Consider the following 16,436-nt stretch of genomic DNA (forward strand, 5'->3'; position numbering starts at 1 on the left):
CTTTCTTGGTGCACTCACTAAACCAGTGAGTCTTACTTTTACAGTATTGGCACCACCTTTTTGACTGGCCTTCTTGAGTCTTCTTCTTCTGTGAAGCCTGACCCCCACCCTCTTTGGTTTGTTGGGGACCTGTCGAAGACTTCTGGTCATTTTGTTCGTTCTTGTTACTACCCTTTTGGTCTGCTTTCTTCTGACCACCCTGGTTCTGATTCTGGTTCTGCTTGACCCTTGTTCTGACCCATCTGTCTGCCTTCTTTCCCAATTCTTGGGGAGAGGTCAGATCCGAGTCGACAAGGTGCTGATGCAACAATTGGTTCTGACAGTTGTTTAAAATCTGTTCTCTCATGATAAGATTGTACAATCCTGTGTAATCAGTAACCTTGCTACCCAGCAACCAGCGTTCCAAAGCCTTAGTGGCACAATCGACAAAGTCAGTCCAATCCTGAGACTGAATTTTCTGGGTGTCCCGGAACAGCAACCTGTACTGTTCCGTGGTTAAGCCGAACCCATCAATCAGTGTGTTCTTCAGGACTTGGTAGTTGTTCGCATCCTCAGCTCTAGTAGTGAGGAGCTTGTCTCGCCCTTTACCTTCAAAGGAGAGCCACAGTATAGCTGCCCACTGACTTGGGGGGACGCACTGGACAGTGCAGGCCCTCTCCAAGGCAGTTATCCACTTGTGGATGTCGTCCCCTTGTTTAAAGGGGGGCACTATTTTACTCAGGTGTCTAGTATCTATACCCCTGTCTTTCTCTCTAATGAGAATGCTGCCACCAGTGGGATCTAACCCACTTAATTTCTGCTCTCGGGCTAAGGCAAGTCTTTCTTTGGCGAGGGCAAGTTCTTCCCGCTCGATCCTTAGATTGACTTCCCTCATCTTCGCTTCATGCTCCCTTCTCTGAGGGGACGTCATTCCTCTCTGAGAAGATGCCTGAGAGACATGTGTACGAACAGATCTGTTAGAGCCTCTGGAGAGAGACCTAGCGCGTCCGTTCCCAATGTTAGGCCTGCTTGAGCGTGGGGCCGGGGCTCCCCCGGTTCCATTCTCATGCCTGCTTAAGTTGGTCCTTGTAAGCCTGCTGACTACCACTGGACCTTTGTTTGCCTTGTCTCCTGATAACTCCTCCTCGTCTTCCTCCTCTGTATGGAGGTCGAGGTCTGGGTCACCAAGGGTTCCCTCTAAGGGAGGCATGTTCCCATCAGCGTTGGGGGGACCTGTGTTAGAGGACCTCCTAGCATTGTACGCCTCTAAGAGACCTATCAGAATTGCGATGGTAGGGTTAGAACCCTGGTTTAGCTTCCTGGAGGCACACAGTTGTCTCATCTCCTTGAAGCTAAGAGCTGCATATCGTGACACGACCTGTGGAGGGTCACTGACCACTAAGGGAGTCTCCGCAGACTCTCCGTGGACCGACATGCTTCTAGTGAGGTGTAAGTGATGCACCTACCTACACTAGTTGTTTACCTACTGATCCCTTGCTAAGAGTTGTAGTCAGGGTGTGCTAAGCCCTGTTACACTACAACAGCTGGTTCAGTAGAACTCAGAGTATTCTAAGTTAAGTTATATGTACCTGGGTACTTATGTGATCTTTCACTTCGATATTCTTAGGATACGTGTGTGGTAAAACAACAGCAAGCTCAAATCCCAACCGCTGCTCACCAATGTGAGAAGTTGGCCTGATATGTAGTGCTCACTATTCTAGTGATCACTGTGTATCATTCCAAACGACCCTTATTGATGATTGGTTGTAAGTCAACCTTATAGACCAGCTATCCTAGTAGCGTGGATACGAGCAGTCTTTAGGCTAAACTCTAGAGGGCGTGTTAAGCCAGCTGTTTACCATCACATATACCCCTTGAATACCAAGTGAAAGGACACCACACAAGTTGTTATGAAAATAAAGGATATTTATTTATAACAAGACTACCCTGGCTCCTTATGAGTCAGGGAGCTAAGCACACTACAAAACTCTTAGGAAAATACTTCTGGTTGCACAATTTACACAAATGCCCGAGGGCACGAAACCCTTACACTGCAAGTGGAAGGGGAGAGGTTAGAAAGTCTAAAGTTACTGATTCCGGAGTGATCCGATCAGTGGGACTAAACGAAAAGGAACTGGACACTTGTAAAGCGAACCTGCAATGGAGCACCGAAATGCTCGAGTTACCTAGCCCAGAGGTTCGGCAAGATGTCGGAAGTCCTCGTTGTAGTCTCAGGAGCCTGAAGGACGAGTTGCTGGCAGGCGACCAGTGTCGATGTTCAGCGAGATCCAAGCCTGGATCGGTGATGAAGGAAACCTGAAAGCAGAGGGGACTCAGTTCTCAACCGCTAGCCAGCGATCGTGTGGGCACCAGGAGGGTACCGGCTGAAGTCACCTCGACCAGGTGAGTGGATGACGTCGGACTCGGCTGTTCCTCGGACCAGGAGGCGCGGCGGCGACCAGGATGGAGGGCGAGCTGTCCCACGAAGGTGTCTGCTGTCGATGATGCTGGGCCCAGGAAGGGGCAGCGGATCTTGGCAGTGGCAACCCAAGCGGGGGAGTCAAGATGGCGTCTGGGGTGGACCAGGAGGGTCCGTGGTACTCCTCTGTTGAAGGGGAGCAAGAGCCAGTCTGGAGCAACCAGACTAGTGGTGAAACAATCGTGGTGCGTTGTGAAGAGGGCCACAAGCCGGTCGGCAAGTGGTCGGACAACGCGGTGAACAGCAAGGAGCGGAAGGGCCCCCACGCAGATCTCGTGGATGCTGGGGAGGCAGACTTCGGTGCTGGAGCTGCTCAGGGTTAGGGCTTCTCAAACCCTAGGTGCACTCACTCGAGGGTCCCTCGGTGGTCGTGCTAGATAAGCGTCGTGCAGGTTCTGAAGATGGCTGGTCCCGCAGGTCTCGTCACACCTACGACTCTCAGCTGGGCTGATGAGGTAGGTAAAAGGTCAGAGATGGCAGGGACTCGGGTCTCGTCGAGCTGGGCAGTCTTGATCCGTAGGAGAGACTTACAGCAAACCGCAAGCGCTTAGGTGGTGCCTGCTGGTGCAGGGTGGCTACTCCTTAGCCACAAGGGAGAGTCTTCAGAAATAGTCAAGAGTTCCTTTCGTGGAAAGTAGTTCAAGATTCACCCCTATCCTTTGTCCGGCTTCGCCCCAGCTCAGGGGCTGGTGTGCCCCCGAAACTGGTTTGAGCCGGGCTATGCACAGTGAGCACCGGGGTGCCACTTGCAATCACCTTCCTTTCAGCCCTGCCTACCTGGGATACACAAACCCTGTCTGGGATGGTGCTAACACCGCCCTCGACAGGAAACCCTTTGTCCAAGCTCCCCTCGCTGGAAGGTCTCCCAGCAGCAGGAGGTCAGACTTGTGTCTGGTGGCAGCATCCATTTTGTGATGCTGAGGCTTGAGTCAACTTTAACCGGGGTTCAAGGTTACTTCCATGTCGTGCCCCTCTAAAAGGGGGGAATGCTAACCCCGTCGCCAGAACTGGCGAGGGGTTCGTATTCCAATACGTATGACACCTTACTCGACATGTGTAGGTGATGCGATGCCAAAGTTAGCAAATAACCGCAAGGATTATAATGCATGGTAAAGTAGTTGGCCCGCGTCACCATGGAACGGCTATTAGGACTTGGTTCCGCAAGCCGTCGACGGGCTCAGCTCGTGCCAGAGCACCCTCCCACATGATTCCCAGCACTCTGCCTTCAGGATTGATAAGGCCTGCCATAGGAGTGACTGATAGGAATCCATGTGCCCATTTTAGGGTTAGGTGTAGGAATACTACACCTACAGCAACGGGTGATTACACCACTTTGCCCCAGCTGTCGTGCAGCCAGTTGTGTCAGATTTGGACGGCCATCCAAGGGTGGCATAATACATGCTGCAGCCCCTGGTAGGCCCTGGGTACACCGCTGCCCTGGATACCTGTGGTATGCTGAGACAGGGACTGACAAGGCGGCCCAGTTCCAATTAGTGGATGCACCTAACGTACATGTGTGTTAATTTCGAGAGAGAACAGCTAGGCTGTGGGTCTGATTGGCAGGCCCACAGCCAGGGAAAGTCGTAAACCAATGAAGCAAAAGCAAAAAAATCTGGGTGATCATAGGATTGCAGACCCTACTCTCCTACATAATCTATATCTCTTACAGATATATTGTTACCGAAGGTAAGTAACTTGTTCTTTACCTTGCAGTTTTTTCCCAAGTCATGTACGCCTTTGTGCAGTTATATTTATTATTACTGTGCTGCAGTGGTTTTGTGAATGGTTTGAGTAAAGGCACTGCCACATACTACTTTCATTACTGCTACCTACATTAGACACCACTAAACTTTAAAAAAAAAAAATTTTTACTAGCCTCTTCTTAAAAAGATGTTTTAATCTGTGCTGGTTTTGTGATCATTTTGTATTAACGTGACTCAACGGTTTCATGAATCACATTTTAATGTTCCTGCTAAGTGAAAAATAAATGCGTCTTTTGATAATTGACAAAAAAGTGGCCTCCTAAACTAAGTTTTGATCATTTTCCTGATTGTGTGTTATCTGATTTATATACTGCTTTTGAAATATTTATCACAGATCATACTAATGTAATTAAATTGCATTTAAAAACCTATAGGTTTCGCCTTCGCAAGAAAACCTGGAAGAATCCTGGTACTATATTTTTGGACTATCATGTATATGAAGATGAAATTAGCCTTTCTGGCAACCTAGAAGTCTTCCTAGAGGTCCTTGAAGGTAGGGAGCATGTGATACTCCATTTAAAGTAAATAAAAAGAATAATTGTTCCATATTGAAACTGTATGCAGTCAGATTTCAGTGTCTAAATAAATCTTCACGTAAATATATAGTGATTTATAAAGTGCATAATTTAAGGTCCTTATTTAGGGATCGGTGGTAAAAGGGAATTTGCCAAAAATAGGCACATGACCCATAGTCCTGTCCATGCCTCTGGTTTCGCTGCCTTATTTAGATGTTTGGGAAGTGCTGTATTTTAAAGGAGGAACCCCAGCTGGCCTCTTGTCGTCTGAACTACCATCTGTAGGCTTGTCCTGTTTAACAAGGACCACCAGGTGCTATGTCAGTCCTTCTTTTTCCCTGTCTGCCTTACAAAATATAATTTGACAGAAAAACAATTAGCGTTTTGTTTAAAAAAAAAAAAAAAATCCTATAGAATAGAATCAAGTTCGTATTGCCCTGCAAAAGAGCATACTTAATACCCTTCTTTTAAGGGAGGAGTTCTCTCGTCTATGACCTTAAATTTACCATATTTGAGGAAACATGAAATGAACAGCTATTGGTCTCCCCTTGAGTTCAGATCATCACTTCAAACCAAAAAATAAAAGTAGTATTAGTCTTTTCCCTGCTGATAAGCATTAGTATGACAGGCTGACTCATGGGTGTTTTCTTGTGACTTTTCATGCATTCTGAATAGGTGAGAGGGGCAGAGTTTGATGATACCAGTGGATCTGTTTACACTAGAACAGTTATGTTTTCTAGGAGGATATTATTCTTAAACATGCATTTGATGGACATACAGAAAAATAGACTTTTTAAAAATACTTTATCTAAATGCATGTGGTGTTCTGGTATGATCCCAACTCCCTGTTTTTGGGACTTTAGTTAAGACTGCACCAAACTGAGTAATCCAGATTGGTTACATACCATCATGGCTATCGATATGGTCTGTTGTCTAGAAACTTGGTCCCAGGAGAACTTTTTTATCAATGGGTTTCAATCTATGTGTGTACCAGCTGTACCATCTACTTCTGGTCTGGTCAAGCCAAGCGGGGCCGGGGAGTTTGGTTTCCTTACGGGGCCGGGGAGTTTGGTTTCCTTACAAAACAGGCTCTTGAAAGTGGAAAAGCTATGGGGTTCATCTTGCTGCCAAATACTGCGCCTCGAAATTCCTGGCCATTTAGACATACTTTTAATTAATTTTTATTTTAATTATTTTGTTAATCACCCTGTCAACCTAATTAAGGAGCTGGACATATTCGTCTCGGAGTACTTATTGAATCACCCAGATAGTGAGGCAATTTTATGGCTGGATGATTTTAATTGCACAATTTGTCCCATAAGAAACAAGCTAGTGTGTGATGTTTCGGATGGTAGTAATAGGAACCTAACCAACTTTCTCCATACACTGGTCCAGGGTATCCCTATAGAGGGTATCACGAAATTCAACCTTCATTGCAGTTCTGATTTTTCAGAGAGTAAGAGGCTGCGCTGCCCCACATTTACGGACAAAGTCAAAGGTTCTATAATTGATTTTATGTTCCTTTCCCCGCTTTTAGTACCATATGTTTTAGACTCTTACACAAAGCCCTCAATCTTGAGCTATCACAATCCCATATTTTTGGTACTCTCAGGTCCAGCCTCTAAACAATCTGGGTCAAATTGCCCCATTGAAATAAATCTTTCAGCCAGTAAGAACGTCCATCTAATCTGGGCTAAAATTGATCAGACGAAATTTCGGAACAGAGGTTGATAACCCTGCTGATGTGGTCAAGAGTTTTGAGACCATCTTCAACCAAGCCACAAACCAATTTTTTATTAAGACTAAACCCAAAGAGAGTCGCCCTTTTAAATGGTTTTCTCAAAGTGTACAGCGGTCCTAAAATCACTTAAGGAGGCACTGAACTCACGGAATGTTGCTCAAATTTAATTCCTTAGGATCGCGTATAAAACAATTGTTACAGCCAGGAAACAGGAAGTGAGGGACTAGGCCTGGGACGATCTTCTTAGGGCAAGCGCATTTCGTGTTTCCAGACCTTTCTGGGAAGTTGTCAACAAATCCTACTTTAGTGACTTGAACTCCCCCATGAGTGAATGTCATATTCCAGCTCCTGATTGGTTGCACCACTTCTCAGAAATCTTTGGTAACTCATGCTTATCCAAAGACAAACATACGGTCTGCCCTTCCACTAACACAGTTCTGGCTTTGAGTAACGACATTACTATTGATTTGATAATGTTAGCCGTTTCCAAGTCCTCCTCAGGAAAAGCACCAGGGCCGCATGGGTACCATTGACTTTTTAAAAAAGAAATCCTCCATTCTGGGCGGGCTCTTTTAACCAATGGTTTTTGCTGTGTAATATTAGACCAGGTCCCGTCCTCCAGGAAGGATTCTACTATAGTGCCTATTTTTTAAAAAGGCAACAGAAATTCACCCATTTGTAATAGGTGTGTATCCCTCCTGGATTCCTCGGCTAAAATTATGGGGTGGGTAGTCTTCCAACTTCCCGAGGACTGGGCAAGTGACACAAAGTTTGTCTCAGAGGTTCAATTTGGTTTTGGTTCAATGAGGTTGGTACCGTTGAACAATCTTTAAACCTTCTCATGACCTCGAGCAAATATGTCCAGACCGGGCATTTGGGTGACACCATATGCCCTTTAGGGACTTGTCCAGCACTTTCGACCTGGTTGACAGAGAGAAGCTTTGGACAATGATGAGTAAAGCCAGAGTAAACCCTGCTTTAATTGACCTTTTGGGCAGACTACACTAGGACCAAAGATATGGGTCGTTTTGACGCCAACCTGTGATTGTACCCCGTTCTTTTTTCCCCAATAAAGGCGTCCGACATGGCTGTATCCTGGATCCTATTTTTCTCTTTTACATTAATGCCCTAGAGAAAACCCTGATTTTAAAAAGTAAAGATCTCCCATGGGTTGGAGAGAATGTCGTCCCAGTGCTTTTTTATGCCAACGACGTTGTCCTCTTAGCCCATACCATGATCGGGCTATAGCTTTTATTGGACACTTTTAATGATTTTATGAGGGGCTTAAATTTGAAAATCAATCATACCAAAATGTATACCTTGATTTGTGGGCCCAAAAAGATGCCTTCTTGTTTGCATTCTGTTGCTGTGACTCCCATCACTAGAATGCAAAAATGTTATTATCTTGGTATCTTGTTTTCTTCTGATTTAAAATAGGAGAAATTACTGACAGGGATAGTAGGTAAGATGGAGTGGGAAATAGAGGGTCTATTCCGTTTTTCAAAGAAATTACGCAAACCGAGGAGTTGATTGCCTTCTACAAGGCGAAGTGCATTCCACTGGGAACCTATGGTACAGGAGTCTGGGGTTACACTCTTCCTAGTCCTCTACAAACAATTGAATACGTTTTTGTAGGTTGTTACCCACCCACAGGAGCACTGCCAGGTTAATGCTCTATTACTTACCGGTAATCTTCAATATTCCGGGTCCCGTTGTCCTCGTCCCATTCATTACAAAGTGGAGATAACTATCTCCCGACAGAAAAAAAGACCAGAGGCATGCTGGGACCGTAATACTGCCCCTCCCACTGGGAGTACATAAGCAGTACTTACCCGCCATCCCTCCTGTACAACCAAGCCCAGACAAGAAGGCCGGCCGCCCGGGAGGGAGGGGCGTATGAATGGGCCGAGGACAACGGGACCCGGAGTAATGAAGATTATCAGTAAGTAATAGAACATTACCCCCAGGTCCCTTATGTCCTCGTCCCATTCATTACAAAGTGGAGAATACAAAAGCAGAAAACCGGCCTTCCGAACCCACAAGCCTACTCAGGAAACCACACCAACTCAAGGGAGCACCAAGAAGGAGGGACTGCAGGAAGCAACTGGCCAGCAACCCAGAACAGGACAGCTGGGACCAAACAAGGACCGGGGACACCAAGAAAAAAAACAGAAGGCCAGGGCCACAACAAGGCGGCCGGCAACCAGAGAAACCGGAGACAGGGTAACCAGGCCAAAGGGACACGGCCAAGGGACCCACCGGACAAGACTGCCCAGCCCAGAACCACCAGGAAGGCACACAGGACCTGGCAGCCGCACAGATACCGAGCAAAGCCCGACCGCCCCGGAGAAGGCCAAAGAAAAGAACCAAGTCCGGCCAACAGGGCGCAGGCACAAGTACCCAGACTAACAAGGAAGGAGTAAAGCACAGCCCAGAAACCGGCCCATCCCACCAAACCGAGCGACCTGGCCCCCAGAGATACCAGAGGAGAAAACCAACCAAACCCCACAGAGGAGGACCAGGCCCCAGGAAAGAAAAGCTAGCACCACCAGGGCCACCAAACTCCAGGAACAGGAGCCAGACCCCAACCAAACCGAAAAAGACAGGGAAGGAGACAGAGATCCAAAACCCCAGGAGGCCAAATGCCCCACGGGGAAGGAGGCCACCAACCGAACCAGGATGGCCCCAAAACCCCGAACAGCAGGGGCAGAGGAGGCAAAAGACCACAGGCCAGAGAAGCCCCCAGAAAGAACCAGCCAAAAGCTGACCAAACAGAGAGGCCAACAAACCGGACCGAAAAGGCACAGCAAGGGCGGGAACAGGGCCACCGGCCACAACCACAAAAACCCCAACCTCAAAGGGAGGGAAAACAAGGCAGGGTGCAAGCCCAGGGTAACCGGGAACCCCCGGTAGACCCCAAACCAGGAAAGAACCAGGCACAAACCCGCCAAACCACAGAGGACAGACAAAAACAGGTGCCAAGCAGGCAGAGGACCGCACCGGCACCCAACACCTAGGTCAAAGACGCAGCAAGGGCAGGAGCAGTGGAAAAGGCCCCAGGGCGCACAGCACCCAGACCAGAAACCCACCAGGCCCGACCCCAGCCAACGCCAGAGAGGAGCCAAAGAAAACCAGGGCAACAAACGAACAAGGAACCAGGAAGCCAGGACCGGAGCCAAGCAACCTGACGATGCAGAAGGACCCGGAGGCCCAACCAACCCCCGGAAGGAGCCCATGCAGCGCCCAAGCCAAAGAAAAGGGTGGGAGGCCGACAGAGACCCCCAGCACACCACCGTTAGACTACACAGAAGGTAGGAAGAAAAACAAACAGAGGAAACCGCCAAAGCGGAAACCGGAGGAAACATAGAAGGCAGAGGGCCAAGCAGCAGCAAACCCCAGACAACCTGCAGCCAGAAGGGAGGAACCCACACAGGCAAGAGGAACCCCTCCCCAACCAGTGAAGGGGGGGTCCCCCAAACGGACACCCACCGGGAACAGAGCCCGGGGAAGAAAGGCAAGATCGGAGCGAGCCAGGATACCGGAACCAGGAAGGAACCAGGAACGCCCAGCAAAACACACACCAGAGCTGGCCAAGAAGCGAAAACACAGCCAGCAAGCCAAGGAGGCACAGCCAGAGGCCCCGCTGAACCAGCAAGAAGCGGGCAGACCCGGAGCAACAGGAGGCAACCCCGGACACGCCAACCCAGAAGCACCGAATACCAGGACCCCACACAGGCCCAAACAAGGTGGGTGGAAGCGGGCCAACGAAGAAGGAGCACCCTGGCAACAGGTGAAAGCAAACACAGGCAGAGGAAGCCTGGGAAGAGAACCGCAGGCAGGAGCAGGCCCCAAAGGACACAACACGACAGGGCCCGAAACCAGAAGAGCGACACGCCAGGCCACCCATAGAGTGCACAGGCAAGGACACAGGGCCGAAGAAAGCAACCAACAGGCGTCTGAAACCCGCAGGAGCCGGAAAGCCCCAGCAGACCCCAGCCAGGCACCCACGAAGGAGACCAGATGAGACCAGAACCCACCAGGGAGCAACCGCCCCCGGAGGCCAAACAGAACTGCAACCGGAAGAACCACAGCACAGAAGAGGGGAAAACAGATGCCAACGCCAAGGCAGCAGTGAAAGACAGCCAAGCCCAAACAGCAGAGGCACGAATCCCAGGTACCAAACAGGCAAACCGCCACAGGGAACCTCCCCCGGGGGGGGACGCAAAGGAAAGGAAGAGCAGGAGCCCAACCACCCCAGCCTGAGAATCCCACAGCACCAGGCACCCCTAGGCGGTCCCCATCCAGGAAACAACCAGGCCCGCACAAGGTGAACCCCCAAAGAGCTGAGGAGAACAGGCGCCAACAGGGCGGCAAGGCCGGAGGAAAGGCACCCCGCAGGCCCGCCAGACACCCAACCCAGACCGAGCAGAACCAACGGCTGAACCAGGAGAGGCGGTCAGGACCCACCGAAGCAAGCCAAAGACACGCACAGGAAACAGAGCTGTGGCGCAGCAAAAGCTGGGAAACACAGGGACAACACAAAGGAAACCCGGAAACCAGCAACAGCGCAAATGGAGGCCCCGAGCCAGGAGCAACCAAGACAGCAGCACCCAGCAAGGAAGAGGCAAGCAGATGGAGACAGCGCCAGCCAGCCCCCACGAAGCAACCCCAGCACACAAAAGACCCCAGGACAAACACCTGCAGCCCTAAGCCGGAGCAAAGGAGAACAGGATAGCCGCCAAGGAGGCAGTCCGTGGGAAAAACGCAGCCTGGCGCACGGCAACCCAGGATCACAGAGGGGCCATCCTAAAGAACCAGAGGGGGGGCAGGCCAAGAGAGCAAACCGGAACCAAAGGCAGCAGGCATGACACCCAGAAGCCCCGGCAGGCACCAGGCGTAGCCCATGGAATCTAGGTGAGGAAGCGGACACCACACCTCACCCAAAAGAAGGAGCAACCCTGAAGAGAAGCAGCAAAGAAAAACTGGAACCGGGAGCCCTCCCCCTCCCCCCCCCCCCCCCCACCCATGCACCGACCCCCAACCAGCCACGCACGGAGCACAAGCGACCACTGAACAGGCTGCCTGCAGAGGAACAGGGCCGGCAGCAAAGGCAAGGCCGCCCGTGCACCAGCAACACCTCAAGGAGCATGGCCACGCAGGCGCAGCGGGGCAGACCCCGACAGGCCACCAGGAGCCAAGGGGAGGCGCAGCAACCCAAGCTGCAAGCACGAGCCCGGCAGGACCACCACGCAGGCGCAAAAGGAGCACGGACACAGCCACACCACCCAGGGCCAGCCAGACAGCGGTGCGAGGACCAAGCCCAGCACCGCAGCCCCGAACACAACAGCCGAGGCATGCACAATCCCCACCACCAAAAACAACCCAAACGCGGGAGCGGCGGCGTGAAACCACGCGGCCCGTAGCACAGCGGAGAAAATATAGCAGAGGCGGACCCACAGAGCCCGTAACATGGCTCCAGCAACACCCAACCTGGACCTGGTACAAACAACAGCCACCAGAGTCCACTAAAGTAACAGAACAAACAACAACTCCATAAGGAGTGTACGTAAGCCCCGCGCTGTAATGCCAGTCCTCGACCACGCAAAGGAAAGCTGACTCCCCTACAGGGAGTGAACTCACGACCCTGGTGGAAGCAGCACTACGCACAAACTATCAAAGCTAACCGGCCAACAGGGGAGAAAGCCAGGACAAAAAACAAGGAGCAACAGGGCCCGGCAGGGGGCGGCAAGGAGGGGGCGCGACAGGGCAGCAGGAAAACCAGGAGCCCAAAGCCGAAGGCGCGAACAGGAGGCGTGCCAAGACGCAGCGCGGCCCATGAGCCAGGAAACCAGGGAGCACAACACCCACGACCCCATCGGTGCAGCAGCCACAGAATTGAACCCCCGAGGCCCCGGGACAAACCCAGGCAACACCAGGGGACATGCTGCAAAACGGAGCCAGCACCAGAAGGCAAGCCTGCCCAGGACACCCGAGAGCAAGCCGGCCAACAAGCCGCCTCCGGAGAAGGAACAGGGCAGCAGCACAGCACGCAGCACCCGGACCCACCACGGGCAGCGTTCCGCATCGGGAGCACCGCACCGGCACCCAGCACAGCCTGCAAGTGAGCCAGGAGCCCCAAAGCCAAGCGTTTGCAAAAAGATGCCTGAGCTGCAAAGCACCGAACAGCGTGACATCGGTAAGGGTGCCATACATCACAAGGAACAGTGACAGCGATAAAGAGAAACCGCCAAGCGGAACTCATCCGTGGCGGGGGCCATCACCAGGAACAAGGCCCCCACAGCAACCGCCAGCCCAGGAAACAGCAGGAACACGGCAAGCACGGCACGACCCCCCATCCGGCCAAGCCACAGTGAGACGTGCCGGTGACCCGGAAGGAACCGGAAGTCAACACTCCAGCCGCAAAGGGCCGGGCAGACAGGCAGGATTCCGGCAGTGAACAGCGACGGACTCCCAGCAAGCCTGGCAGGCCAGGAGACAGCCCAGGAAACTCCGCTCAGCCAGGCAGGGGGAGCAACATTCCTAAGCATCAATTTTGCGCTATTTAGGTTTTAAACAAGTGGGTAGGGGTCGAAAGCTATCTCCTTTGGGTCACTAACATAGGTTATGCCATACCCGTTTCAGATTAGGCACGGTCCACTTCTTGGTAGCCTACCTCAAACAGGCTTCATGGTGTCATAGCTTACCCCTTTGTCCCTGTGATGGCATTGTGAAACCATCTTTTGTCCACTTTGGTTTTCTGCAGGTTTGATTCTCAACCCAGAAGGTCTTTTCTTCAACCCATCCTGCTGTCATTCTGGGTTAGAAGTTATAATGCGAGTTTATCCTGTCTTTTACGATTAGAATCAAAACGTTGTTGTCTTGCTATCACCAGCTGTATAAGTGGGGCCTTGAAAATTAGAAATTCTCAGGAATAGAATTGGCTCAACACAACTGCAGCATCTTTAACATTAGATACAGGATTTTAAATACTGACCCTTTTAAATCTTATGTACGTTTTTTAACTGATACTGTTTGCAGGTTTTGTGTGCAGCCTATTATATAATACGTTTTCTTAAGTGGTATGCTATTCGCAATTTCGGTTTTACATAGCCCCAAGTAAAATCGATTGATAACTTTGACTCTTTTCCTGACTGACATCCCGAGCAACTTGGCGGACCCTTCATGTGTCCTTTTATGGACTATTTATGGGTTTTAGTTTTCTTTTGTCTTAATCAAATGTTTTTTTATTGCAATGAAATACTCTAAAACATACTCAGTTTTATTTTATGGCTTTGCACTGTGACCTGTATTTTATCGTGTTTTTATTATTTATCCTGTTCACTTTTATGGTTCCCTTGAACCAAATAAAGATGTATGACTGACTGCACCAAAGAGATTGTTGTTAATTTTTAAACTGAGTGAATGAATTATTTCCCAGCACTCTGCAAGACAATGCCACATGAGTTGAATTTCAGTTAGTTGACATTGAGTTCAAATGACTGGGACCCATTAAGGAATAAATATATTGAAAACGGAGACCGTTACTTTACAAGTTAAAATGGATGTTAGTGAGAAAGACGTTTCACATGAACTCCACTTTAGTGTCCCTAGGGTGTCTCCTGAAGATTGTTCTGCTCATATTCCACTTTTGAAACTAATCATATCAATCTAAGGTTTTCAATGATGAGGCCTTTATGTACGAACAGCTAATGCCTGGTCAGTTGTAGGCAGAGTACAGCTTTTCCTCCCAGCTGGAGATGGATCACATCGGACAGCTTAGGCCTTACACACTGTTCAAAGGGGTTATTCTCACCCCTTCATTTCCTGCTTATCTTCCTCCCACACTGGAACAACATTTGGAGGAGTACTCTGCAATTCTGATATAGGAAGGCAGCCTTTTTGTCTAAAGGTGCCATTTAATGGCCCAGAGAGAGAAAGGCCCAGGAAGAGAGGGAGAATGTGTCTTGGATTCTTTCCTCCATTTCCTGCTGCAGGTAGTGCTTCTCTTCAAGGGTGCCATAGAATGGGTATTGGATTGTGAGAAAGGCTGTGTATTGTTGTTCACAATGGTTTCTTATCCCTTGGGGCCTTAGGTCTCTCCTAGATCTTTGACCTCTCAATGACTTCCGCAGGAAAGGCAAACTCACAATTGCTCAGATGCTATCTGCTTTGGAACCTGGAGACTTGAGTGTGCCCTTTCAGTTTTTTATGTGCATTTTTATATGCCTATTGTGCTGCTCTTCAGTATTACCTATGTTAAAGGAGGTCAAGAAACACGTTCACTTTGCTGTGTTTCTCTTCTGCCTCAACTCTGCCCCTTGTGTATTCACGAAATTGATGGTTGTAGTCGCTGCCAATCTTTGCAGTCAGGGTTCCTGTATTGCTGTACCTCAGCGACTGGTTGTTGAAGGCAGGCTTGCCGCAGTCTGTCGTGGGCCACCTCCGGATCACGCAGATCCCCAACCGATTCCCTCACAGAGGCATTCATTCATTTGGGGGATTCTGGTTACAGTGAGGTTAAAGGTGTTCCTTCAGTGCAGCAAGTCTGAAACATTTGAGGTACGACCCTATTGTATCTGATGGAGACTTCTAGCTGCAGAATTATCCCCAGGTGTGGTCAGACTGGATCTGGAAATTTTCGTGAGCAGTACTCCTGTGTGCTAGTAGGGGGCGAAGTTCGACTACTTGTATCATTTTCGGTGGTGTCCACACCAAAAGTGACGTATTTAGTGCCTATGTAGGTGCCACCATAGCGCGCTGACGTTGGCACAGATCCAGATCAGATGTCAACGAGCAAGGCTCCATTCATGCCCTGCAGAGCCTGTCACTGAAAAATGTCTGACTGACCTGCACTTCATCTCTCTGTTAGCTTGAGCGCGACCACCATGCCAAGACATGCGTTGATTGTCACACCATGCACCTCAAGGCCTTGAACGAGCGAATTCAAGACGCCACGATGGTCCCGATCGAGAGAAAGGTCCCAGGATTGGTCTCAGAGCCATCAATTTTCATTGAAGTCTTCTCATTTCGGTAAGTCCTACAAGAAAAAGAAGAGCAAGAAGTTGTTGAGATCTTCAGCTTTGTCCCGACCTGTGAAGTTGTCAATGAGGGATTGTCGACTCTTGAGGACTGGCTTCATGGTTAAGCCTCTCTCTCTCTCTCTCCATGTTTCCGGGAGCTGGAGCGACCCCTGCCCAACGTTTACAAGTTTGAGGTCCTGCACCTCATATTTGGGTGGCCTTTCCCCCACTGGAGAGCCTTCGGGCCTGGTGAGGTTGGGAGGGTGCCCAACTGGCCTTCCGCCAGCAGGTTTGCCCTCTGCGTCAGTGAAGCCCCTTGGATTCACAGATGGATCCGGACCGACACCAGTCGAGCCCCCTTGACCTTCCCCTGTACCAGCCCCCGCTGTTGACTCTTCCGGCCGTTCCCCCATTCTTATCTCCGACTCAGACAGTAAGCTGGATGGACATCATCTGACGCAGACTCGGACTAGAGCCATCCCATCCAGGTTAGAGCCTGAGCCATATTCATATGGGCTAGGACTTGGGAAAGTTTGGAAGGCGCCACTGGACCCTTGTAACTGCCAGCCCCTAGACCCCAAGAGAGACAACTGGTGTGAAGATCTGGCGCACGCCAGTGGACTGGGCACCTCCTCAGATTCTGGCTTGGTTTCCTCTCCTATGGGAGCCTCATTTGCTATGGTAGTGAGGAGGGCGGCAGAGGTCTTGGACCTTCAACTGCCCTCTGTGGCTGTCAAGACCAACATCGTGACGGAGGTGCCTCAGCTGGAAGTCACCCCAGTCCTACTAGGGGTCTGGTCCAAGCCCTGCACAGGGGCTCCTGTGAACAGAACAATTGCCTACCTCCATCGCCCTGCCCAGGGGACACGAATTTCCTCACACAATGCACCACTCTGGAGTGCTTGGGGTCCTAGCCTCCACTTCCTGAATAAATCCTGA

General features: G+C 50.2%; 1 protein-coding gene across 4 annotated transcripts in view; it reads left to right on the plus strand.

Annotated features, from left to right (window-relative positions):
• The window catches only part of USP47 (ubiquitin specific peptidase 47), a 1,403,064-nt gene that overhangs the window by 1,249,747 nt on the left and 136,881 nt on the right, over positions 1–16,436 (plus strand). For all 4 annotated transcript variants that reach the window (XM_085648190.1, XM_085648191.1, XM_085648188.1 and 1 more), the window contains one exon: positions 4,596–4,714. In XM_085648190.1, coding sequence (XP_085504316.1) covers positions 4,596–4,714 — 119 coding nt within the window. The remainder of the gene's footprint in view (positions 1–4,595; positions 4,715–16,436) is intronic.

The sequence above is a fragment of the Triturus cristatus genome, chromosome 3_2 (genome assembly GCF_964204655.1).
Source record: "Triturus cristatus chromosome 3_2, aTriCri1.1, whole genome shotgun sequence".
Lineage (NCBI taxonomy): Eukaryota > Metazoa > Chordata > Amphibia > Caudata > Salamandridae > Triturus > Triturus cristatus.